The 27,386-nt window shown below is 39.1% G+C and overlaps 1 protein-coding gene across 2 annotated transcripts in view; it reads right to left on the bottom strand.

The window, feature by feature from the left end:
* RAB3C (RAB3C, member RAS oncogene family) overlaps window positions 1–26,565 on the bottom strand; it is a 144,752-nt gene extending 118,187 nt beyond the window's left edge. The window contains exons 1-3 of one of the 2 annotated variants that reach the window (XM_074856051.1): window positions 26,464–26,557; window positions 24,203–24,364; window positions 16,781–17,008 (exon numbers count right to left, since the gene is read on the bottom strand). In XM_074856051.1, coding sequence (XP_074712152.1) covers window positions 16,781–17,008; window positions 24,203–24,241 — 267 coding nt within the window. In that variant the 5' untranslated portion in view covers window positions 24,242–24,364; window positions 26,464–26,557. Of the gene's footprint in view, window positions 1–16,780; window positions 17,009–24,202; window positions 24,365–26,463 lie in introns of both variants that reach the window. The other variant, XM_074856052.1, reaches the window with a different exon arrangement.
* Window positions 26,566–27,386: the final 821 nt, after the last annotated feature.

Raw genomic sequence — 27,386 nt, 5'->3', positions numbered from 1 at the left:
TAAAACACAGTAAATTTTTATGACAAGTAACAAGAAGAAAGGAACATATACGTTCATCTAACATCAATATTTCAGATATTCCATCACAAATGTCACAGAAATATAAGATATAAATATGATGTTTTCTTATATTTCTGAAGATCCTTAGGCATTCTTCTCCTTCACAGAGTAGAAAGTAGGTGTCTTCTTTCTCCATATTAACAGTTGTGATTTTGCTCTATTCAGACTCAATGCTATACAGATCATACTAAGTGGACAATGTAACCGATCCCATGTAGCCCGGTATGTAATTAATGGGGGTCTCTGAGTGGTTGGACTCTAATAACATTTCCAGGTCCTCTGTCATAATTAACTCATGTGTTGCAGGCACATGGGTACAGAATGTGATTTGAGAACAGGCAGCTGCCACCAGGAATTAATTGCTACTAGGTAGAAATATATTTAGCCATGACTCAAATGAGGTAAGTTGATGGTAAAATCTGAAGCTGAATGGTTACAGATGCAGACTTCTAAGGGGTAGGTCACATCGACCTGGTCTTTCAGTCTTTATTTGCCTGAGTAACCTCTTTATTTGCAATAGTTTAATTCGTGTGACCGGGAATCACTTACATAGAGGCTGCAGAACTGAGATCTAAGACTGACAGTTAGGATTTTCACTTGCAAGTGATTTCAATTCTGGAATCCAAAGACAGCAGGATGAAGCACAAAGACAAAGAATGCAGTTTCTCTTGAACATGTACTCATGGATGGTAGAGGCAAGCATGTTATTTTTATGCAAGTAAGCAGCTTAATGGCATGGAGGCCAAATCATAGAAATGAGTTATAACTCTCCCCTTTGAAGAGCCCCAGAAATAATTTTGAAGAGACACAGGAAAGTAAAGATTTGTGCCAAAGCCTATTACAGACTGAAAAAGAGAAACCCGAAATGATTAGTATCACATGCAGCTCATTTACTTAAGACATATGCTGCAAAATTTTGGCTTGCATTCAAGGGAAATGCCTGGCTTTTAGGAAAAATACTATTTAAGATTTCTGATGCAGAACAATATAAGGGACAATTAAATTACAGTCCAGATAATTAACAGTAAGAAGAATGGCAGCAGGCATTACATAGTGTTCTCTGACAAATATAACCAAGTCAGAAAATGGATTGGTGAGCAGAATTCACTACTGAGAGAATTAATTACATATCTTTTTCCTAAGCCGTGGTTATGAAGCACAGATTCCTGCTCACTCCCACAGATAACAGAAGAAAACAAGGAAATTATTGCCAGGTCATTTTAAAGTTCTTTTTTGATCTCAGTTATTGCCTCCGGAGTCCTTTGGCTGCCTGGCCCATGTCCACTGGAAAAATCTATCTGATCCTTTTCCAAACACAAACACATACCCATTTGCAGAAGATTTTGGGGAAAGAAGACAAGTCTTAGAAGCACTTTTAAAAATGTTCATTCAAAAATTTTAAAAGCCTTAAGAAATCATACAACCCCCTTAACAAGTTCTTTATGAGGCACTATGCCACTGACTGTAACAAAGCAGCTTTTGCTTATGAAAAATCATGCCCAGAAATGCTTGATAAAATAGCAAATTTAAGGAAGTGCAGCCTCTTTGTCCATGGGAAGCATCCATCACAAACAACTGGAAACAATTAGCAGTGTGCAGAGGATCTTAAATCTATCAGCCTGTAACAGGTATTATGACCTGTCTTCAAAGGACTGGAAAATACAACCTCAACCCAAAGAAACTGTAAGAGTTCTATTCTCAGTTCTCCACCTTTTTGTAAACATATACAGCAACAGCAACATTTTCTGGACCAAAAAGTATAGACACTTTCTAGAATATCCTGGATTCTGCCACAAAGGTTTTTCAGATAGACCCATGATTACAATAAAATTCAGATAATAATTTGTTCTCCATAGAGACATCAGACCAAATCATGAATATAACCTTTTTCTATTAAAGGGATGCAAGCATCTATCCATACACAGTGGGATTAGAAAGCTTTATTGTTTTGCTTAAAAATTCTGCCCTGTTGGCTACTGTCTTTCCCACCCTCATTCTCAAAAATTTAACAAAGCTGGCATAGTCTCTGAGCTCTAAATTTTCCTGACTAATAAATATTAGCACCCATCTTAATTTTCCTCTGCAAAATCCTTTTCTTCACCAGATAGTCAAATTCAGAATGAGAACACAGGCACCTGGTTCTAATATACAAAAAATGCCTTAATGTTATTAACCACTGGCGTCATCTCAGCAATGGCATCCAGCTAAAGGAGGCTTCTGCATGCATAAAACTGATTCACTGGTTAGTGTCTGTTTCCTTAATATGTGTTACTCATAACCTGCCCAAAGTGGTGGTCATTAATTTACAGCACACAGATTTTTGCAAAAATTATGAAAAGCCATTACTAAACCAAGAGCAATCTCTCAACCAATGGCTGTACTTGTTGTCAAAGGTACTCCTTTGTTTTCCAGCTGTTAAGGGTGGGATTCAGCCATCTAAAATATAAGTTATATGTGATAAAAAACTATGAAACAATCAACCACTTTTAAAACACTTGTTCATACACTACTGACAAAATCCACAAGTCAGACAGAAAAAAAAAAATCCTATATTACTTAGGTTTGGAGTTATATTTAATGAGACAAATCAATGGAAGACATAATAACGGACATTTTATGTGGGTGACCCTGCCCATTTTTTTTAAATTGCTAAAATAAAAGAAACTTCCAGCATTTAAAATTCATTCTACGTAGGCCATGTTTATAAACACACTAAACAAGGGGTCCCTGTGTCACTGAACTGTACCTGTGGATTTAACTATATGCTTCCAAAAAAAACAGCCATAGTAAAAGATGAGTGCTACTCTTGAAAATCTGAGTTCCCACAGAAGACATACACTCATTTTGGTCTGTTGAAACTTCTATTTGGACAAATCATTAACACAGGCTCCCTTCTGCATAATCAGAAAGAAACAGCTCTAGGAAGTGAATTCTCTGGGCCTGGCAGAATGATCCTATTTCCTAAGAACATAGGGACATAGTAGTCCTATTTCCTAAGTACATAGGGAAAAAAACCCAACAGATTTACCTTTGCACTCAACAGAGTTTATCTGGAGTTGGGCTGTAAATGAGGCAAACCCAATGGGTACTCTATGTTCTCACTGGAAGTAACATGGAAATAAATCAGGTGAAAAAGCAAAAGGGAAAAGAAAAAAGCCTCCAAACTTAAAAAGGTTTAGAAAAACATTGTCTGTTTCTACTATGGTAGGCTGCCATGCTGTGCTCCTGCGTCATTGCTTTGTGTTCGAGACCCTTTGTGTGCTGAAAACACTGAGACACTGTGTGCTGGAAACTTTGCTTTGCACAGTGATTGCACTGAAACAAAAGATATATTAAATAAATGTGTGTCCATCATTGTCAACAGAGACAGCCCCTAGCATCTTTCCAGAACATGTTCACAATACAACAATCTCCTTATCCAAACCTAAGCCAGTCTTCCCTGAAAACCTCCTCCCACTTTATAAAGAAGGTGTACATATTTACTTACTCTTTTATATGCAAAGAGAATGAAAGTCATACAATTCTGTTTCACTTCCTAGCTGGCAACACAAAATGGAAAATATCAAAGAATTAAGTCCCAAGGGCTGTGCTGTGGTCAGAGTGAACTCCATAGTTTATACAAAGGAAGAATTAAAAAGAAACTAAGAGCTCAAGAGAGAATGGTTATTGCAAGTCAGGTAGGCAATAGTAACATTCCTATGTTTGCAGAAGGAAAACAGGGTTTTCTAAATCAAGGTTACTCAACTTATTTTTCAGAGATGACCCACAAGAGTTTTTATTTCTAGCCAAATACAGGTTGGGCTAATAATGTAAACTACCAATTTTCCCTCATTTTGCTTCCTTGTTTACTTGTGTGAAAATGTATTTTATTTAAAAATGGGAATCAAAGGACAAATACTACCATAAGATTTCCTGGATTCTACCCAGTTCCTGACCCTGCATCCTTCACCATGACAAAACAAGAAGACTGCAGTCCTGCCATGCCTCATCTCCAACCTCTTCTGTGATTGTGTACTTGTGTACTACTACATGACAGCTCTGAGAAAACCTTGTTGTAAGGGACAGGCAGGTAAAATTCCTATTTCCCTGGACCCTGTTATTTTCAAAGTATTAAGGTTCATTTGTACATGACACAGGCCTGAGTATTAAAATGGCTGTGACTTGAATTTTCTTGCACTTTTCCAGCTAGGAAATACAGCTTCATAAAAGCAGGGAAGCTTCTCCTGGAAGAAGGCAAAGAACTGATCTGTTTTACATGTAAATAAACATTTATGTATGACCAGTCTTGCTGAGTGAGATCAAAAGTATATCTAGTCATTACCCTCTGTAACAGTGTCAATGATTAAATGCTTAGGGAAAATTGTAACAGCAAGGTGGCCATATTTTTTTTAACATCCCCCTAATCTCCAACCACATGCAGCTCTGTGATTTCCTGAGCTAGAAGTAGTTTGTATGTCTATAAATACTCCCAGTATCTCTTACACAAATTTCCCCAGACTTCTCTTAACTCATGTAAACTTTTAGCATGTGCAATGTCCTTTAGCAAGGATCCATTGCTTATCCACATGTATGAGACTGACAGAATGTATGAAGAGATTCCAGATATTCTTCTTTCTGCCCCTTTAAAATCACAGGTTCATTCCTCTCATACAGACCAGACCTTACAATGGCTGGTTTACAAAACCAGACATTTCCATAGGCAGTCTTAGCCTTTCAAATAAAGCAAGCAATGCTCATGATTTTAGGTCTAAATATATATGGGTTTAATCCCCAGAACTGATGTCTGATTAAGAGTGTTATATACAAATGTCACCTTCTATCATTGTTTCTGCCATTTAGCTTTTAAGACTCCTGTTCCAGTATAATCATAATGGCATTCATTATCTTCAGTGTAGAGGCATTTGTCCTGGACTACCTGACTTTTCTGTAAGGTCTTTTTATCCTTCAGGCTGTTAATTACTGTCTTGCTTCAGGTCTGATATTCATTTTCACAGGACTCCTCGTTTATGCTTCAATCACATAACTTTCTTGTCTATTTCTCTCTAATTAGCACAATACTGATTTTCTCAGCCTTTCCATTTCCCAGCCAAAGCAACTATAACCTCCCTTGCCATTATATGATCTTTTCAATGCCTTTCTGCCTTGAGAGATTCTATACTCCCTGCAACATGGCAGACATGTTCACGCTCAGCTGCTGTCTAGTGAGTTCCTTTGCAATGACAAAATTGATTTCCTGTTGATCGTCCTTGATCATAATGCTTCTGACTCTTCCTACCTGCCACCAGCTCTATCTTATGGAATGCTGTCAGCTAATGACACTATTCTGACCCCATCATTTCATTAAACTGCCTGAAGCAGAGTGCTGTTAAAAAAGCATTCTTAGCACCTGCATGGATGGACTTTCTGAATGAAATTTAGTCTAAATAAGAACAGGAGGAAGGATAGTGGCTCATGGATGTGAAGCAAGACAAATACTTGAGTCCTTAAGGTACTATACGACCACTGTCATATTCAAATTATCACACAAGCATTAATTTCTACTGCATGTTTGGGGAGGGAGCACTTGAGAGCATTCAGAACAGTGCATGTGCCATTTGCCAGCTGAACTCCACACATGCTTTCTAAGGCAATTCATGAATGTCTCTGTCTGTTATACAGACCATCGGTGCATATCCTGTTCATTTGTTACAGGTTTCTTCTAACAGCACAGCAATGTCATGTAAATAACAGGTCTGCCTACACATTTTTCCCATCCAAACTGTTTCTTAGCAGAGAACTGTGTGTTTTGGACAAAATTAAGTATATTTATTGAAAAAATTACTTCATCAAAAAACAAAACACTAGTCTTGCCTTTGTTTTCTAGAGTAAAAAAGACACACTTTTTGTTTCCTTCTGTTTCCTTTAGTTCCTCTACTCATTACAATAGGGTTTTTCTGCACCTGTTTCAGTTTGAGTTCCCTTCTCCCTAAGAAATACTTCCAGTACAGTAGATAATAGTCCCATTTTCTCTGGAAATACTTCACCAGGCACATGCAACAGCTGTATTAACTGTTTTTCATTGGATGGTTGGTAGGAATCCTTTCTCTTTCTCATTTGCCCAGATTGTGCCTTTCTTCAGTGGTTGCTAACTGAATAAATTCTAATCCTCAAAATAATTTCTTGTTGTTCCCAAAGTGCCCAATTTGGTACTGTTAAATTAAATTCCACTTCTGTTACTTAACACTTGAAAGTCACTATTTTTTTCTGTGTGATATACTGATCTTCTTCTATACTTCTAACACTTCCCAACTTCCCAGCATTAAAAAGTTTTATTAGCATATACCTACTATTTATTAAGTTTCCTTTTGAGTCCTAAAAGCTTTCCACAATGCATTCTAAATTTGATGTTCTTTCTTTTCAAGGCAGCTTGTCATTCGTTCCTTATCCTTCTTTTCATTGTTAAACTCTATCTTCTCCAGGAAATTTCCTTGATTTGTTTTGTTCATGTAATTAAAGAACATTACATTTACATCCAGCCAACTGGGATGCTTCCACACTTCACTCTTGCATTTCTAGTTCATAGTTAACATAGGTGAAGCCATCTCATGTGTGATTGTATTCACTAAAATCTAGGAACACTAATCACAAACAGATTTCTCCAAAGAAATTACAGTTGAAGTAAATTGCACTTATTGCTGTAAAGAAGTCCCATACGATGAGTAGAATTTAAATACCTTTTCGAGAAGAGGTCAAAAATAAGCAGTCCCAGAAGATTTCAGGACACTGTGGAAAATTATAGGTCCTAATTATAGGTGAATATAGAATGATAAAGTATTACACTTCCAGGCTTTTTTTAGCCCAGCGTATCCTAGAATGATTCATTAAGCTGAACAAATATAGGCCTTGCTAGCCAGTGTGACAGACCAAACCATCTAGAAAGGAAAACCAGAAACCCCTATGAAAGGTTACTTCATATTCCTTTCTGCAGGAATGGCTTTATTTCCAAATAAAATAAACCAAAGTCAATAGCATCCAAACTATATGGGGCAAAAATGTCCACCAAATATCATTCTCACTGTCAGAACAGAACAACTGATTTACTGTGACAGACCTAAATTCCTTCTTTTCTTTTTTATAATATACCTAAATATTAACCTGATGGGCAAGAAAGTAAGAACTCCCTATACCTAGGTATCATCCTAATTTTAAAACAAACAATTGGCTAAATTACATCATCAAAAACTTCCATTTGAGTGTTGACTGAATTCACTGAGGCAGAATTCTCTGTTTTTCTCAAACTACAATTAATGAATAAGTAACAGGAAAAACCTGTGCAAAGATTTTTTTTCATGAGCAGTGAGTAATAAAACAACCTGAGTTAAACCAGAAAACACCTCAATGATTACAGAAGAACAATATATTTATTCAGAAAAGATTGAGGGAGATTAGCCTTCAACTACACTGAAAAGAAAGAAAAGTAGAAAAATCAGCTTCTTTACTAGAAAAAAATGGAACTATTATCCTAACTGATTTTTCTTAGCTGACCAAGAAATAAAAGTTTAAATACAGAGCTAAATCCTCCAGTGATGTTGTTTTGCTTGATGTCATCATTTCACATATAAAAGCTGGGTGCATTATTCATAATGTGTTAGCTACTACAAACATTACCCTGATGTGACACAGAGCCCTTTATGGCTCTGGCTTCTTACAAAATGCACTTAAGCTTACTTCCAGAATATAAGGCAAATTGGGAAGTGTTAAATAAAAATGAGTTGCTTTCGTGTGACCCCTATCCTCTCTCCATCACTTGTGCCCGTCTCAACCCAGCATAATTTCAGAATGACTTCAAGCTGTTCTAACACAGCACAGGGAAACAGCTTGCACTGAGCAGCAGGAGAAGGCAAAAGTGAGCTTTAAATACTGTTTCTATACTCCCCTTTTCCTGGTATTTTCATTATGGCTGCCGTCCAAGGCTCTGGTCCTTTGATTTCAAAGCAAGGACTGCACAGCAAGAGTGCGACATTTTACTCTAATCTACAATATGAATCTTATTAAAATGCAGGGAAGAGCCTGTATGGGCTTTTTTTTTTTTTTTCCTTTGTAGATTCACTGCAGCTGTATAGATGTCTTAAATGTACCTCTAAAATGGTTCACAGGTCCTGGCAGCCCAGTTGACTTCACTTTAAGGAATGCTGTCAACATCAATTTCATTTTAGAAATAGATTTATTCTTGCTTCTTGAAATGATAGCTTAGTAAGTATAAGTTACATGTCACAGTTTAAAGTATACTGTCAGATTTCTCTGGATTTTATTGAGCCAGAAAAATTAAAATAGCTTATTTGTTTTTCAACATTAGCCCAAGATTATTGCTCTTGATTTAGGCCCCTATCACAGCAAAACCATTCCATTCCCTTTTTCCTTCCCATCCTGACTACTCACTTTGAGCAAAATCAAAGATCTTGCTATTCAGGTACACACATGTAAAAGACTTTTATATCTTCCCTTTCCTTTTCTCATCACCAGTTTTTAAGGAGCCTGTGTAGCACCTTTATGATGTTTGCACACATGTAAGTGCTGGTCCATGACAGTCCTTAGGGTATATGCTTCCCTACATGGGAAAAGCTGGTGACTTGCAGATCATGATGTGGAAGGTAAAGGCAGCTGAAAAAATGTTATACCAGACTGCCTGGTCACAGGTTAGGGGGAGCTGCAATTACTTTAGGTCTGGCAGGATGATGATTTATTGGACTAAATGATAGCAAGATGCATTTCCTAGGAGTCCGATGAAGAAAGCTGCCTAAGACACACTATAGAAAAGTGTTCTAGAAAATGTCTTAAACTAGCTCAGTTTCTCTTAAAGAATCTCCATGGAAATTTCCACTTAAGCAATGCCTTATTTAGAATTTTAATTATGCTAAATGCCACCTTCTCTTTCCAATTAAACTTTGCCTTTGAATACAGATGTATCATTTTACTGATAACAGGAGTCTTTATCAGAGAATAAAGTCCAGCTATGATATATATAGTGTTAAGCTGGTCACAAGGACCTGATTTCTAAGCTGCAAAGCTATACAGCAAAATTGTTGAAGTAGGAAATGGAGGGTTTTGTAAACCACAAAACTTTGTAAAATTACAGAGTAAAATCTTTGACCTAATATTACAGAGGGCTTTCACAAAACAAATGGAATATTGGGAAAAGGACTGATTTAATGTTAGTTGCAGTTGCAGGACTGACATTTACCTCAAGTGTCCTCTTCAAACTATCTGAGCCCGGGAGTTTGCAACCACTTTGGTGCGTTTGAGTGTAAGAGCAAGCACATGGTATCAGGTCACAGGTTGCTCTAGACCAGGGTGCTGAAGTGATAGGCACCATCCTTTTTTTGAGTTGGGTTTACAGCAATGTTTAAAACCCTCAAGACACGCACTTTTTATAGCAATAAAACTGTAATGTCACATCAATATTTGAATAGCCAGCTACTTTTTAAATAAAAGCATATCAATTTTAAAAGTGCCATCACTGGCCAACATGGCCAGTCTCACAAAGTGTACGGCATGTGCTCTTTGCACTGAAGTCCATCTGAACAGATTATGCCTTTTACATTGCCAAGATCTTCTTTAGCATTGAAGACTGGGCCCTGGTTCTATACAAGAAATGCATCAAGTAGTTTTACAAGATGTTTATTGTTTATGATGGATACATCTATACTTTACACCCAGAATAGGCCCCAAGGTAGCATTTCTTGCAAGAGTTTTTACAGAGTTCAGTTTTGTGTTTTCCAGTAAAGGACTGTAGTATCACATCTGTTACCACTTCTGCAGTGTGATGTCAAAGGAAATAATACAAAGCATCATGTGTAGTATGTGTAATCATTTATGGTGCCCTGTCTCATAAAGTCTTGGTCCCATTCTCACTCAGACTCTTTGGTGCTTTCTCTCACATCATGCCTCATTCTATGAGCAATTGCAGTCAAATTTCAAATAACAGCACACATACTATCTTTTCAGTCTCTGCTTATATTTCCTTCCGCTCTGATGCCTTTAAGCTTTAAGATATATAAACTATTTACATTATGTATACATTATATAGATTATATAAACTACTAGCATCTACTAAAGTTTAGAGAAAAGGCAAGCTTTCTTGTCTGCTTTTTAGGTAAGCAGTTTTCTTTTCCCCAACAAATATCTACATTAATCATCTCCCCTTCCCACCTGTTCATTCCCACTTGACTGGCTAAAAGTGAATTATTCAACCATTTTTTTCTTGGCTACTTACCTAACACAGTGGAAACCTGAGCTGAATTGGATCCATGGGTACAAGTTCAGTACAAACAGAAGAACAGGTACAAGAAACAGAATACAGAATAAACAGGGCAAGGTAAAGATAGCACTAAGAATCCCTGAATTAAGGAAAATATACTTTGGAAGTAACTAAGATTCCCAAGCTATACAAAGATTAAAAACTCCTGGTGGTTCTCTGACCGAGATCTAAACACAACAGTGCTGTCTGTACTACAATGCACTTTTCCTTGGTTGTGCAAATCTTTAATATTTGTTGTTGAAAAGTCCAGGAGCTGCAAAAACTAAGGGAAAAAAAAAACCTTGTGGAAAAATAATGATTAATGAATGTCAGTATTTCTGAGAAATAAAGTATACCAAATATGACTTGCACATAAGAGGAAGAGCTATCAATAAAGATGTAAGAAGCACTGCATGAAATAATACAGCAGTATGAAAATAGGATCTTACCCCAAGCTTTCAGGTAAATATTAGTCATGGCTTTTCAAAGATATGTATTGCATAGAAATAAGCAGAGGATAAGACAGGGAAGATTTTAGGCCAACAATATCAAACCACAACTGGGATAACATTCACCTGTTGGGGGAAGCTTAAATCAGTACAAAAGCTGCCCAGAATTTTACCTTATTTCAGCTAACAGGAAAACTCCAGAAAGAGGTTGTGTTCTGGCCATCACAACTACATTCCTCATTAGTCATCTTTTCCCAGGAATGGTTCTTTCTGACAGAACAACGTTTGTGAACACATTGAATTGCTTATCACCCAGAGACAGATGAGCCTAACTCAAGGCTGGCTGGAGCTTTTGCCCTCTCAGGCCATGCCTATAACAGCAAATTAAGTTGTGCCAGGGAGCATTTCAAGGCTATGGAATTTGTCTATACCGTGAAACTGCCAGCATGTTTTCTGGCATGGTTTTGACCCTGGCTTGCTAGCACTCTACCAGACAGTTCCTGGGCCAGGTTCAGGACTTAGAACAGGAAGAGACATTTCCCAATACAAAATCTGGGTGTCCATCCTCTTTCAGAGACTAAAAGAGTTTAAACATATAGACAAAAGCTATTCCATGTCAGCTGGACTCGGTGCCAAAGAACAATCTTGGTGTGTTTGATTTACTAGTACAGATGGATCCAGAGAAATCCCAAATCCCTGCAGTTTTCAGCCTTCTATACTGCTGTATTCAAATCACTTGCTGCCTGATATATTACTGGATACATATTTGATTTTCATGATGAGATGAGAAAATTTGATTTTCAATATTAGATTTACTATCCTCATCTCATAAGGCTGTGTATTCAAAGCCACAGCTACACATTGTCACCAGCATCCAAGAAAGGAATCATGAAAAAAACTTTGATGTGGCTATCATATGAATTAAAAATACTCAGATGAGTCATGTGACAAAATCAGGCCCTGAAATTCCTGCGATGAAGCATTTTCTACATTCGTTATCTGCTATCTCCATACGCTACTCTTAACTCCTCTTTTATTGCTTCAGCTTTCACTACCTTTATCCTGAACCAGTGTATTTAGTGATTCTTGCACTGATGCTATAGCTTTAGTCACTGTTACGGGGTATTTCTGCAATACCACACTGCCTCCACACTTGCTGTAGAACACCCCTTAAAGACTCAAATATCAAGACAATTTTCATTCATACTGGTACTCCCACAGATCCGTCTAACACACACATGGATAAAAAATTGTTATTTTAACTGGACCCCTTTTTACTACTAAAGCACTGTTAGAGAGCTTCTGGAGAAAAAAATCAGGTGCTTTTTTAACAGCTACTATAATTATTAAATGATGAAATGGGATTTCCTCATTCAGCTTCTAAAACCTAGACCTCACTTAGTCCCTAAACCCTATGACAATTTATAGAAAACAGTTGATGTGAAGACAGCAACATTTTGGATATCAAATGAAACTATCACACACAGTTCTAGGAAGGATATGCTGACACAAGCAGCTCTTATACTATCTTCTCTAGGAGGATATCTTTTATTTATGTGTGATCATTGTCCATCAAGTCCATGAAGTCCATGGCTAGCCCCAGGGAAAAGCAATCTAAGCAGCAAAAGGCAGTGCAGTGTTCTTATTTAATGTTTGCACTAAAGTGCTGCAATCAGACAGAAACTATGCAAATATTGCTGTGTTAATGAAGTTAGAACATTTTTGTGTAATAAAGAGATCAGAGAGAGAAAACTTGATGCTTTATTCCTCAAACAAAATTTGTACTGAAATCAGTTAGAAATCACTGAGAGTTCTGATCAGGTAAGTTTTAAACATGAGCTAAAGATGTGGTATGGTTACACTGTCAGTTAAACAAATACATTAACCTGTCTTTGTAAATCTTATTCTTTTTTCTAGGAATCAATATTTGTAATTATTTTTTCTGGTTTTCCCCCTATGCTAATGATTTATTATGAACAAATGTTAGCTAACAAATTCTACTGTGCAAATTAGCCTATATTTTCTCCATAAGCTCTCACAGTCTATTAAACTATTGAGAGTTTACAAAAGTAATGCAAACCTTTATGGCACCACAGCTACGGGGTATACTGAATGTAGTGATTTATACAGTGAATACAGTGATAGATCTATAAGGTTAAACTTAATTTTATTTTCTGATTTGCTCCTCTGAGTTTTTAATCATTTTCTTTAGCATGCATTTATGTCAGAATTAGGACTGACAAGCCATTTTTTTTAATTCAACATAATTTGAAATCTAGCAGTTTGAAACTGAAAGAATCTTATAGCCTTCCAGTCTCATTCCTTTTATATTACTAGCTCAAACCAAATGCAGGAAAAATGTATTATTTGACACTGTAAAACATCCTAAAGCCCTCTGATGCACTTTCACCCTATGCATGTATGTGCTGCATACTGACACAATTCCTTTCCAAAATTTCTTATACTTCCTGCTGAGAAATCAATACCATTTTAGGTAAAACACCTTTTTTTTTAATGGATTTCTCTCCTTTAATAGGTAAAAAACCTGTTAATATACTGTCTTCGTAATGTCCATACCAGGGTTGTCACATTTATAACTTGCTGTGAAACAAAATTTCAGGGCCAGCTGATGGTCCTATGACAAAGTAATGTGCTATCACTAATGAATATAGCACTTGAACTCTGAACCTTTCTCAACTCCAGTAAGAAATATTGTGGAAAGAAGGGGTTTGGCTCAGAAGGAAACAAACCAAACGTTACAGTGCTCCCAGCAGGCTCTTTCTGACCGTATGAAAAAGATACAACAGTAACTACTAGAGAGAGCCCCATTCTCCCTAACTTGAACAATGAAAGAAGAAAATTCATTTCAGGTCCTTTGAATCCAAGAATAAGACACCATTGCCTCAAAACAAGAAAAAATCTCAAACAAAAGACTTGCAGGGCATCCCAGTAAGATAGCACCTACTTCAACATGTTAACCCTCATTAGTTCATCTGTGATAATCACACAGTGAATTTTATTAAGAAATAATGACTCCTTCCTTCAGTATCCAGGCTGACTCTCAAACAAACTTGCACCCTTCACTGGTAAGCGCATGTGAATTTTATTCTGAGGAAATCTGCATTTCAAGCTCTGACATGCTTCAGGTTAAACACAAAGTATCATCCTGAGAGGGCTATTAAATGTGAAGTTTAAATATCTGCCCAAGAAGAATATGTAAAAAACCGTAACAGGACACCTTGGATTAACTGTGTCTCTAGCTAGGGAATTTTAGTGACTTAACAGTATTACTATTTACACGTTTCTGCATCTTACTTCCAGGCAAGGACAGCAGAGCAGCAGCATTCCGTGTATTTCCTCACTGCAGTACATGGCAAAGTAATTCAGTTCTGATCTTGTCATTCAGAACACATTTTACAGTTGCACTTCCAGTTTCTTCTGACTATTCAAACCTGTGAGATTTTTTTGGAACATTTTGTTTCATATATGCTGAATATCATTTATCACATTATGTCACCAAATACTTTGCCAGTGATTTTGAAGGAAGTGTTATAACCTCATGCATGTTTCTACTCAGAACTATCATCAAATCACACTCACTGTGATTCATTCAATTTTATATTTTATCTAGTATAACCGTTTTTTCATAAACGCAGTTTGAAATGGAAATGGACATTGTAGGAGTACTATTCATTTTAGAAAGACATTTGCATAATCAAAGAAAAGTAATAACGTATAATATAGACAGATGTTACATATACGGATACTGCATATCAAGAACAATATGGCTATTGATATAGCTTACAAGATGGGGTAATAGTGCTCTATTTCAGATTTTGTGCACTAGAATAGCTTTCTGAGATACTTAACTGATTTTATTTAAGGTCCCAGAGGTGCAACAGTCAATTGATTTACTAGTAACCATAACTGCAACACAATGCTCCAATGCAGAATACTCTGTCTAAAAAGTGCAAACAACAATAGCGAGCTGTTGCAATTTGAGTTAATTTGGCAATGACGAGGCGTTTTAAGAACTGGCATTAAAATTTTAATTAGAAAAAAAAAAAAAAAAAACAAACCCAAGATGCAGTGCTGGCTGGAGTAGCTGGAGTAAAAAGCTTTAGCATGAAAGTAAGATCTGAAGTGCTGTCTCTAACCCTGCGTCCTGGTAGGTGACTTTAGGAAGGTATCTTCCATTCTCTGAGCCTCTGTTCCCTCTTCTCTAAGGGACGTGGAGCCCTTGTGTTTGTTTCACCCACTTCAATTACATGCATTTTTGGGCAAGGACTGTCAGAGTCCGTTTGGACTCTGCATGTTACTGCCATGCAAAGAACAATAAAATGTCCATTTTGCTAGAACTGAAAGATTCTTCCAGCTGGCGAGACTACAGCTGCTACATCCTCTCTATGCCATGGATAGCCCTGAACACATTTAGATTAATGGGCTGCTTTGAGCCAAGCACATATTTGTAGTCTGCTGTGGAGAGGCATTATGAGAAATATACTGGTGTCAAACTAATCATATTAATACAACATTGTAAACTAATGTTGCTGCTTTTGCAGGAGACATGAACAATAAATTCTATTGTAGAGGATACTTGGTGATTAAAAGAAGAACTGTGTAAAGACTATAATGTGAACACAATTTTATTGCTCCATTATAAAAAAATAATAAGGTAATGTCAATGTGAATTACCATGTGATCTCCAACATTAAAGCACTACAACGAAACTAGCAAGTTAGTGCAGTGAAAGCATGCACATGACGTACAGTTACCTAGTATGTAGCACTGTTATAATAGCAAGAATCTAAGCTTAAAAAAGTAGAGAAGTTGAGAGGCAAAGAGTCTGTGTTCCAGTTCCTAGAGGGCACATAATAACAAATTATTTGAGATACCAAGGTTTGAAGCCTAACTAAAAAGACATGAATGAGAAACAGGCTAGGAAACTCTGGGAACTTCACCTTTGTGAAATATTAAAACTATATTCAATTTATCTGCTGTTCAAAACATGTTAGATTAACTGGTCATATTTGATCTGAGGTTTCCTGAGATTTAATGGCTGCCCATCATTAAATAAATTTCTTAATTATTTGTATTCATGCACAAAAAAATAACATCTTGGTTAATAAAGCTGTTATGAATATCTCACAAAGGAAACATTGCTCAAAAACTTTCAAGCACCCACGGAAGATGGCAAAGACCTGAAGCTTTAACTCCAGGTCCCACATTGTTAAATTTTCTGCTATCCTCATCTCTCCTTTAAGTGAGTATCACCCTATCACCCAAGAATTATGAGATGTGAGCACCAGCTCCTGAATAAGTAAGTTTTGGCTATACTTTCTTTCTGAGGAAAGTTTGCAGAAAAGAACACCTATTCCCTAGCATCACACTCTCCTACATTTGGCATCTTTCTACCATCTCTAAGATATAGGCAAGGACAAGGGTTTTTATACACTTCGGCAACACAGCTGTTACACTCTCCATTTCCCCATGTTTTCTTTCTCAGCAGAAGAAGGAAGACATTTCAGGTGATCAGGATGACAAACATAACTAACGGAGCAAAAAATTATGCCTTCTGTTATGTACCCACTATTATAGCTCCTACATGAATTTATAATTTTTGTGTGAAGAAACAAGATCCTAACTGATATTTCAAGGTACTTTTTAATAACATGTATCACTTTCAATAGCCTATATATTGCACAGTTGCTTATACTTCACTGCACAGATATCAATATGTGTCAACCTGTATCATTTCTTAATGGAAATGATTCAGAATATATACTCTGCTGTATTGCAATACCTTAAAAATACTGCCTACACTCTATTATTCAAGACAGTAAAATGATGCAGGAAATAATTAACTGCTTTTTCATTACTATGCATCTATATATATATAAGTTATGACATTCAGTGCAAACCTACAGTAGCTTAAATGTTATCCAGCAAACTGCTACAGCTTGCCTAGTTCATAGAATTATTATTTTTGGCTTACCCAAATCTGTAGCTTAATTCTTTTTTCATTTTTGAAAACTGTTTTTACTTTGAAATCGATCCCAACTGTGCTTACAAATGCAGATGTAAAGGAATCATCAGCATATCGGAACAAAAAGGAGGTTTTCCCAACACTGCTGTTGCCGATAATGAGGAGTTTGAACATGTAATCAAAGTTCTGGTCAGATGTATCTTTCTGGCCATATCTGGAATCTTGAGCAGATGCCATCTGTAATTCAAAATAAAAAGAAATAGTTTATTGTCTCTTGTATCACATAAAACTGGAAACATTTAGATTTTTGTTGGAGTTTTTGATACCAGGTGTCAATGAACTCAGTAAGAAGTTCACAGAGATTTAATTCTTTTTTATGATTCTTGTATCCATGGTAATAGTTCAAGTTGAAAAAGAGGATGTAAACATCACTAGTGACTGGTACAAAAAAAAATATAAAAATCCAGGACAGATCTTGAGTATATCATTAAAAAGATCGACCTTCAGAAAATGCTATGAATGAAATAGATGGTGAAAATATAGCAAAGATGCTTCACTTGTACAGGAAGAAAATAAGACATCAATGCCGTGTTATGACATAGGAGGTATATTTTTAAGAAAAAGCTTAATATGTTTTACATCTGATAAAATTCTTGAACTATTTATTTTACTATAAATATGTTGTTGTCTTTTATAATGACTATAACCTTATTCAGAGCATTTTGTCTTTACCAGCTTTCAGTTATTGTATCATTAAATAGTGAGTTGGGTATATACCTCTGAAATAAAGTCTTGATTTTTGCTAGTGCTAGTCTATTCTATAGTTCTGGAATTTGCAGTGTTAATGCAACAACATCCTAAGTGGCAGTTGTCAATCTTTTAAAATTTGTGCCCTTAACATACAGATTCTAATCCATACAAAAATCCTAAATAATCATGGATTACTGAATACTGCTAAATAGCAAGCTTATTTTGCTCTAAGATCATGGGTTCCATTTATAAAAAGTACACTTTTGGCTTTCAGAGAGTTGCAGAGATTAACTTGAAAACCTGACCAAAATTCTACATGGGATGCTCAGAAAACAGATGGCAAAAATAAAGAACTTAGAACTAGGTAGTGTTTCACCTCTCATGCTTTTGTAGAAAAAAATCTCAAGTATTTTGAGAGCCTGGCAGGATTTTAAATTCTCGGAGTTTGGCAATACTAGGGGTAACACTTTTGCACACTGATTTCAGACAGAAAGACAGACATCATATCCTAACATAAAGGTTTATGGAAAAGCAGCTCACGTCAAAGCTTTCTAAGTTAGACACCTCAGAGTGCAGTCGGGCAATCAGAGAGGACAGCTGGAACCAGGGTGAGGGCTGTACACTAACCCACCTTCTCAGCTGAACTTCAATTACTGTATATATTTTCTGAGTTAATTCTGCTGTCTCATAGTACAAATAACAGTATGACAGCCTCTTAGGGCTACTGAAGAAGCATTTAGAAGTGGGGACAAAAAGTCCTGAAGGAGACAACAGAAGTAGCAAGCTTTTGAGAGGAAACTCAGTGTAACATTTATATTTACTAAATAATGCAGTAAGGAGTGTTTGATTTCAGAATTACCCTTTTATTTGGTAGTGACTAAAGTTCTTGATTAAATGTACTCTTGGGTACCTATGTGCTTGCACCTTAAGTGTTTAATATTTATTCACTTCTTTCACAGATGTGCAACAAAGAAGTTTTAGAACAAAACCCAAAGTACTACCAAGCATCCACATCATTAATCTTCCACCTTTCTGATTTCCATAGCAAAAGACAGAAACAAATCCTGTCCACTATTCTCCCTTATTGTAAAACTATTTTGCTTAGAACATGAGAAAAATCAAATGCTGTTTATACCAGTCTAATCACAACTGCCTATAAAGTAGTAAAGAGTATGCTGATGTTGTGTACAGTTTGCAGCAAGAAGTCAATAAAGTCCAGCAGACAGAAGACTGTGCAGTGTCTGGGGATGCCTGTATACTTTCTCCAGCAGCCTGTTCTGCTGCCCTTCTGGCTCCTCTCTGTAATGCAGCAGCTGAAACCAGTAGCTGCCACTTCTAGCAAGAAGAATAATCACTTTGTTTATTGATTTTATCTCTTAGGAAGCCTTCCATGTAGCTTCTTCAACTCACTTATGGTTTTACAAAAAGGGGTTTTAGTGTTCATTTAATTTGCTGCCCTGAGTCCTACATGCCTTACAATTCATCCTCATGTACTTTAATGCCTAACACTTCAGAAACAGTATGATTCAGTGAGCAGAGGAATCAGGAGACCTAGATTCTAATAATAGTCTTGCTAAATCTTGTACATTATGTAGCCTTCAGAGTAAGAACATGTTTCCTGTGAATGGTTTTAAACACAGACATTCCCCACAAAGAAATTTCAGTGCTCCTCTAAATTAATATGTTTATGTGTGTTACCCATGCAATAGTTTCCTTAAAAGTTCTTTAAAAATAAAAAAAAATAAACGCCAACACCTTCACTGTGCCTTGAACCTGTGGATTCATTACTTGCAGTACCATAGGTAGAATTATGGGCACGTTGAATACAGAATTGCAGCCATCTTTTATTTCACGGGTAGAAGTATGTCTGCCTATTACAGGATGCAGAATGCAAAGGAAAGGCCTGGGAAAGACTAATTTCTCCACCTCCCACCTGGGGAATCATGAGATGATTAGTGAGGTATTGATAATTCAAACTGTTTGGAGACACTAACTTCAGCCTGGAAAGCCAGTCTCCCTACACTACCTATAGTGATCCTTCCTCATGTCCAAAACCCAAACGAGTTTTAGAAAACTGCTAGTGCCTGCACTAGTCTGCACACAAATCAAACTCAGTATGGGTGCTAAAACTTTGCCATTACTTCCCAAACTCAGTCATTCTGTAGTAAGCACAAAGACAGATTCTTCAGAGTGCAATTCACATCCCCATTTTTCTGGTGACTGTAAGGGAGACCAGGATGCTTGGTCCTCTTGAACTTTGTCAATATGCCTGCAGTGCTTCTCTTTCTTAAATGTAAGCTGCTGACTTCAAGTAAGTATGGGATGTACTGTAGCCCACTTCCCGATGCATTACTATGGCAGTTCACTCCTAACAGGACTTGTCCCTATTACGGAGGCATTTGGCAAAGAAATGTGAAGAAATAGTGCTGGTGTTATGTTCGTCCTTTGAAAATGATGCTGGAAGTAACCACCCAGAAGGTTCAGACCTGTAATTAAGTACTACATACATGGATGAGAACTAAATAAAGATGCCAATCTTGCTAATGCTACAATATATTGTTTCCAAGAAAGAAAAACTCTTACATTTATTTTGACAAAGTTCTCTGCTCAAATAATTAAATGAATATATTAAACAAGCATCACTTTCAGCAAAACGCACTGTTTTCTCTTCAGTAAAATTTTGTCCTTATTTAGTAAAATTGAAGACAGAATGCACAAGGCTATTTTCACGGGCATATTGCACACTTGTTTTTTTGTAGAATGAGTCCCTGTTCAGATCCCTACACCCATCAGGATGTTAGCACCAGAGGGAGTCTCAGAACACCTCCTAGAGGACTCAGGACAGACTTGAGAGTCCACTGTGAAATCTAAGCTCAAGACAAAGATCAGAAGACCTAAGGTCAGGAGGTCTCACATGTCTGCTCCCTATGAAAACAGGGAGAAGGTATGTCCCCAGCTTGAATACGGTCCAAGGACAAAAAAGAATGGCTTTGTATGCTTCCCTGCTTACAGCACATCCTTAGACTTCCTAAATGTGGCAAGTTTAATCATTAAGCAGAGTCTTCTATATCAGACCCAGGCACTTTTCAAGTCTCATGTTCAGCTGTTTCCTTGATCCCAAAAGAACAGATTAAAACAGGGCAGGATTGAGAACAAATGTCTGAAGAAGTATCTGTTTACCTGACACCTTCATGACAATAACAAAACATTTGTCTGTGTTACTCTTTGCGGCCTTAGAGGACCACATTCTTTGACAGAATTAATTTGAACAGCTTTCTCACTTAAGCAGAGCAGTGTGACATGACCTCCTTGGCCTGCACATCACTTATATATGCACTCAACATATGTATGCACCCCACTCTGGATGCCTAATGCAGGATGAATTGCCTCTGGAAAATATAATGCAAAAGGCAAGAAAAACTGGGATTGAAAATACTGAAGTTCATTCCTTTGTGTCTTTCACAAATGCATTGTTTTCTTTTAAAAACTATAATAACAGGCATGTCTTAAAGGAAAAGATCAATAGTAACCCTAGGGAAAATACCTTGTTTCTATCTACAGTAAGGATAGAAACTGAATAGCTAATTTACAATTGTTTCAAAGAGCAACGCTCCTTTTCTATATACAGTGTAGAAATAGATACATTTCCATTGCTTTCTAAAAAGAAACTGAGTAATTATTTTAGTAAAAGGACAGAGTTCTATGCACATGCAGCTTTTTGTGAAGCGATCTTTTTGCTTTTTGTAAAATATAATTAGTCAAACAGAGTCAATGGATATTGAAACAATGGAATACAATGGGAATATTCAACATTTGTAACTCAACAGACTGTATGTAGGATGCACCGCAAGTGAGTGCCTTTAATGTGCAAACCAAATGTCATCACTGGAATAGTAAAAATGTTACCAAGATCCTTATATATAAGAACTCTATGACAATATAACACAGTCATGAAGAATTCAATGATTTTCCAGGTAAAATACCAGACCAATAACCTAGAGTTTGGATTTTATTCCTAACTCTTTCAGAGTTATCCTATGACTTTTGTTTTCCTTTTTTCTACACCTTGGGCAAGCTGCTTAACACCTCTTATTTTTGGTGTGCTCTCAATGAATACATCGGTATCCACAGATGCAGACCACAGCCAATTCTCACAAATCCTTATAATCTAATTTTTAACTGACCAATTAAGAAGACTTAACAAAGTTCAGTGGACAATGGACCAGCCACTTACTTGGAATTTATGGATTGCCCAGCCATCTGCAGAGCACAGCTTGTGAATCAATGTACTTGGCAGCACCAGAAGAAGCTTGTCTGCTTCAAGGTATTATGAGGTTAGATTCATCAGTATGTGTAAGCATATCATAACCCAGTTTGAAAGGTGTAGTTAGATTTATTATAAGCGGCATACTGAAATGCCAAGTTGGGGAATATCTGGAAGATACAGAGAGGTGAGAGTCTAAAACATTTTAAAGAAGCTCCACCTGCTTCATATCTGCAGAAGTAGCATGAACGTGGCCACAGTACTGGCAGCTGCCCAGGACAGCAGAATGCAAGGTGCAGTAAAGAAAGGTTCTGGCAAGGCTTTAACACATGGATTCTGGTAAAATCTACTTGTGGTGAGCCAGGGCATTATCCCACATTTGTCCTTCTATAACCTAAGTTTACTTTCTCCATGAGAAGGGTAGCTTAAGAAACATATTTCCAATTACTACTCTAGGTAGTACAGCAAAATCCCCTTCTCCAAATAGTGACAAAACTAGAGAAAAAGCCCCAAGTGAATTAGTCTAACACAGGATGTCAAGAAGCCACCAAAATAGGACAGCTCTGAAAAGAAAAAATACAAGCTGTGTCAGACCAGGTACTCCAGTAGAAATAAACCTGGAGTTACTGGGGGGTAGGAAAGAGCATGAAGATGAGATGGTTACAGCCCTCTGCCATTTACCCTATTTGGTGAAGCTCTCAGGGTCAAGAGACTAACAAAGATTGTGCAGCTTTTCAATTGCCAGAACAGCTGCATCAGGCCGAGAGATAAAGTAAAATACTAATGCCACTATCTAAGGCATTGCTGAGGTGCCATTAGTAACAGTTCTGGTCAAGCGTGTCTATGAAAACTGAGTTCAAACTGGAAAGTACAGAAAGAGATTACTAGGAAGATCAGAAGAATGAAGAGCTTTTCTTATGAGAGAAATCTAAAAAAAAAAAAAAAACAACCCCCCCCCAAAAAAACCAACCAAAAGCAAAACATGAGCTTGTTTCTCTAGATAGTAGTCTGAAGTGAACATTAGGGAATGAGATTTATTTAGACTGATGTATACTGGAGCAGACACTGGACATTAAGAGGTGAGTATAAACTAGCCCTGAGTGCCTCTGAGTTGGAGATTAGAAAGTATCTAACCAGCAAGGGAACAAGCTTCCACAGTACACTTCCAAAAAGGGGTAGTGACAGAAAGAGGACTACTGACTCCAAATGCAGCTTGATCAGTTAACAAAAAGGTGTATATAACTTGCTCTGTGGACTCAGTGGCTTGGCAGGCTCTTCTACTTCAGTGCTTCTAATTTGAACCGAGACCGGCCTACCTGATAATTTTGCTGAGTGATAGGAGATAAGCTGCCATGGTAACTCCTGTGTCTAATAGCTTTGGTTTGGCTTTTTTCATAATAATTTTATAATAACCTCTTAAATATCTGGAAGCAGCCTTTTTGCTTGCTATTGCCCTTCTTCGTTGTGTTTGGATCTGTCTATTATAAACCCATTTTGCTTGGGCATAACCACTGCCAGTGACACCAGGATATGAAAAGCTAAGAAGTAAATGTTTGCATTTATTTTCTTGGCAAAGCAGATTATTTACAGATTATTTCCCACTTCCTAGTTTTCCCTCATCTCTATGGCCTCAGTCACCTTTGAAATTATCTGATGCCCTTGCAAGTGAAAGAGAGGGTCCCTAGAGATCTAGCATTTTCTAGTGGCAAACTGCCACCATTAATGCCCATATGCTCTGATAAACACTTAGAACAGGTTATCCAAAGTACAGTCCTGATTTTTTATTTGGGCAAAGCGCAGGTATGTGGAAAATCTGCATGCTACAATCAGACAAGGAGTAAAACTTGAAGTGAGTGAATCAGTGTATGAATCACTGAGAATTTCCCATTGAATTGTCACTTTTGAAAGTACCATGAAAGCCTTAAGGGAAACTCCTGAGAGATACACAGACATTTCAACTAATTCAGACCAATTCTTAAAAGAACATGTAGAAACCATACAGACTTCTATGTTAACCAGAAAAGAGAGTTCATTGCTTTTGACTTCTAAACCAAAGTCCTCTCCATGGCCATAAGGACTACTAAGACTTATACCTGTTCTTTGCAAACATGGCTAGAAAAATGAAAAGTAGTCACAAACTCTGACTCAGATTCAATTATACCCAGCAGATGACAATAGCAAACTTTTACACTAGGCAACTTCTTCTCTGGAAGGACTATTTGGGCTGCCTTTCTGGTAATTGTCGGCCCTTCTTGTCTACAGAGAAATGGCATGAGCCTGAGACTGAAACAAAGAACTCAAACACAGAAACACAGTGCCACTGCACAGGCCCTTTTTCCCAGCCTGATAAAATATTTTAACTTTTTAGTTTTCTTTTTAATTATTGTTTGATGGAAATGGAAAAAAATAATGCTTACACTGTCCTCTGAGTTGTTATTGTCATGATCAAAAGACATACGCTTGATCACACTTTCTTGCTTTTCAATTCAGAGATGGTAGCTCTGTAACAGACTGCTCCGTAAATTCGTTGTGTGCAAAGAAGCAACTACATTTCTTTCATGTAATAGGAAATCAGATAGCTAAAAGAGATAAATCAAGCAATTAGTTTGACCAGTCTAAACCACGTTTAAACAAGGACCAATAATACTTGCCTAATGTTGGAAAACAAAAGGATTCTTAAGAAGAAGAATCCACAAAAGACTATTGTTTTATGGGAATCTTTAATAAGAATAATATTTGAGTATGCTAGGAATAGTGTAAGTAGAAGAAAGGAAAAAAAACATGCAGAAACAACAAGTAAAAATCAAAGCTCCTCTGCCAGACTGCATTTTCACATCTTGGAAAAATCCAAATGCTTGTAATTATAAATTTGGATGAAATATGCTTAAAAATAGACACAGTTTGACCATCTCACCAGCCTTGAAGAAGTGGAATTTGTAGGGGTTTTTATAGCTCTCTGCTGTCTCTTTTTATACTGAGGCTGTGATTTCTGCTGACTTCAATTATATTCAACAATAATCTGTTTGTACTGATAATCATATTAAAAAACAGGAAGTTTTCTCTGATATGTGTCAAGTACATATTTTTTTATATATGGACTTTCTTTTCTTTAGATTTTATTTTAATGTTGTACCCCCATTTTGTTTACACAAGTATTTAACAACGTCAATGAATTCAACACCTGTCAAAAATGTCGAAGACCAATCTGTAGTTTTCATCCTTTACTAGTGAAATTTGCTTTTAATGAAATGCTCTCCAAAGAAATACATAATAAACACGACTTCAGTATCTCAATAAGTATGTGTAAATAAATGGCAAATACCACATAAACATTTCCAACACATGCATGTAGCATGCGGAACGAGGCTTTTTAAACAGCATACTAATTACTGCTGTTCTCCAACCATAAAACTGAATGACATTCTTACTGAAGAATGGCTTATTTCTAGTGCACCTCTTTGGTTGAACGGTTTCAGCATGTGACATCTGAGCAATTTCTCTGCAAAAGATTTATGAGATTATGAGTCTCTGTCCAAAGTCAAGCAAACCCAACTCCATACCAGCTTAAGATTTCAGACTTCTTTTTGAGCATGCATATTGAAGAGGATGCAGATTTTCCCTTCAGGCTGAAATTCTATTACTGACAGAGTAGATATCCAGCATTAAAAATATTAGCTAACAGAGCCGCAGTTCATAACTTAAATCACAGCAGACTGCAAAAGTGCTCTTTGCATCGTGTAAAATCAGCGGGATTGATTGCACCAATCCACTGGTAACATGACCAATCTTCTATTAAAAAACAGTCATGTGTTTGAATGTATAGTCTGGGGTCCCCGGAGCTCCTGCATGAGATTATAAAAGAGGTTCTAATTAATAACTAAGTACAGTTCACCAGTGTAAACTGTTTTGAACCAACAACCCAAAAACTGCTAAAAACTCAGCGTAATGTAACTTGTATCTATACTGCATCTGTTCCTCCAGTGCTAAGGGGCATTATATTTATCTATACATAAAAACTGCTGAAAAGGGGCCACCTCTTCGCTACCCCCTGTTCTAGCCACGAGCCATCTCTCCCTGGTGCAGATGGATAAACGGTCCTTGAATAAACAGGTGGAGATAAAGTGGCAACTTCCTCTGCAACCGGGTAGGACCTCATTACATCACATCACCTAACCACTTACATCCACTCACTCCCAGGGGAGCTGCGACCAACGCTCAAAGGGCAGTATCTGTAAGAGGCCGTTCGGTTTGCCCAAATGCCACCCGAAACCCACCCACGGCCACGGCGGCGGGGTGGCGGCCACCGCAGGGCCGTGCCGCCCAGCCTCCTGCCCCGGCTGTCTCCCGGCCCGGGGAGCCGCGCCGCGCGGGGGACGGGCCGGCCCCACCGCACCCGCGCTCCGCGACGGGCCGCGGTCGCCCCCCGCCTGCCGAGACCGCCCGCCGGGGACCCCTCTCACAGAGTCACGACACTCCCCCGGGCCCCATCGAAGTCACGCCCGGCCCCCTCACGCAAGGGGCGCCCTCACCCCCTTCCTCCTCACACACCCCGGCCATCAGCGGCAGAGCCCGGCCCGGCGGCCCCGCCACGCCGCTGCACGCCCCGTCCCGCGGGCGCTCGCCCGCGCCACGCCGGCCGCCCCCTCGCCGCTGGCTCGGCTCCGGTCCGGGGACCGACCTGCACGGGCGCTTCGTGCCTCATCGCCGGGCGCGGCCCGCCGCTCGCTCCGCTGCCGCTCGCTCGCCAACGCCAACCGCCGCCGCCGCCCGCCCGGGCTCTGCCGACAAACCCGCGTCGCGATCAGCACCGGAGCTGTCCCCGCTCCGCCCCCAGCACCGCCCCGCCCTCTCGCGCACCCCCGGGAGCTGTAGTCCGCCTGCCCCGCTCCCCCGCGCCCGCCGCCGCCCGGACGGGGAGGAAGGACTTCAGCTCCCGGGGTGCTCTGCGCCCGCCCGCCGGCCGGCCGCCGCCGTGGAGGACGGCGCGGGGGGCGGCGGCGGGGCGAGCGCGGCGGCGGGGCGAGCGCGGCGCTTTGAGAACTTGTCTCGGGGCGGCGGGGCTGGGGAAGGGCTGAGGCTGGGCAGCACGGGCCGCCCTGGCGTGGTTTGCCCGCCCTGAGGCGGAAAGCAGGGACGGAGCGAGCGGAGCCGGGCGCCTCACCGGCCCGGCCCGAGTGCCGGCAGCCGCGGAGGAGCGGCGCCGGCCCGGGGGAACGAGAGCGTTGGCGGGCACGGCAGGCGGCGGCTCTGGCGCGGGCTGCGGGGAGTCGCTCGGTGGAGCGGGGCGGACACCGCTCCCTGCGCCCGGGCACTGCACGTCCCTTTATCTCCGCGCCCGCAGCCGGGCTGGTCCCGCTCCGCCCGGCCGGCAGGGGGCGCCGCACCACCGGCCCCGCTCCGCGGCGGCCCGGACCCCGGAGCCGAGCGGCCCCGCCGCAAAGCGCCCGGCGGGCCGTGGGCACCCGAGGGGAGAGTGTGAGGCGGCCGTGGGTCTGCACCCCGGGGGTGCCCGCAGAGCCCACCACGCCCTCTCCCGCCTCCCTCCTCGTTCCCCGCTGTGGGGCTGAGCGAGGCCGAGCACCCTTCGCCATGGCGACTGCT

This window comes from Strix uralensis, chromosome Z (genome assembly GCF_047716275.1).
Source record: "Strix uralensis isolate ZFMK-TIS-50842 chromosome Z, bStrUra1, whole genome shotgun sequence".
Classification (NCBI taxonomy): domain Eukaryota; kingdom Metazoa; phylum Chordata; class Aves; order Strigiformes; family Strigidae; genus Strix; species Strix uralensis.
The sequence above is the reverse complement of the archived record's forward strand: the minus strand, read 5'-3'. Positions and strand labels throughout refer to the sequence as shown.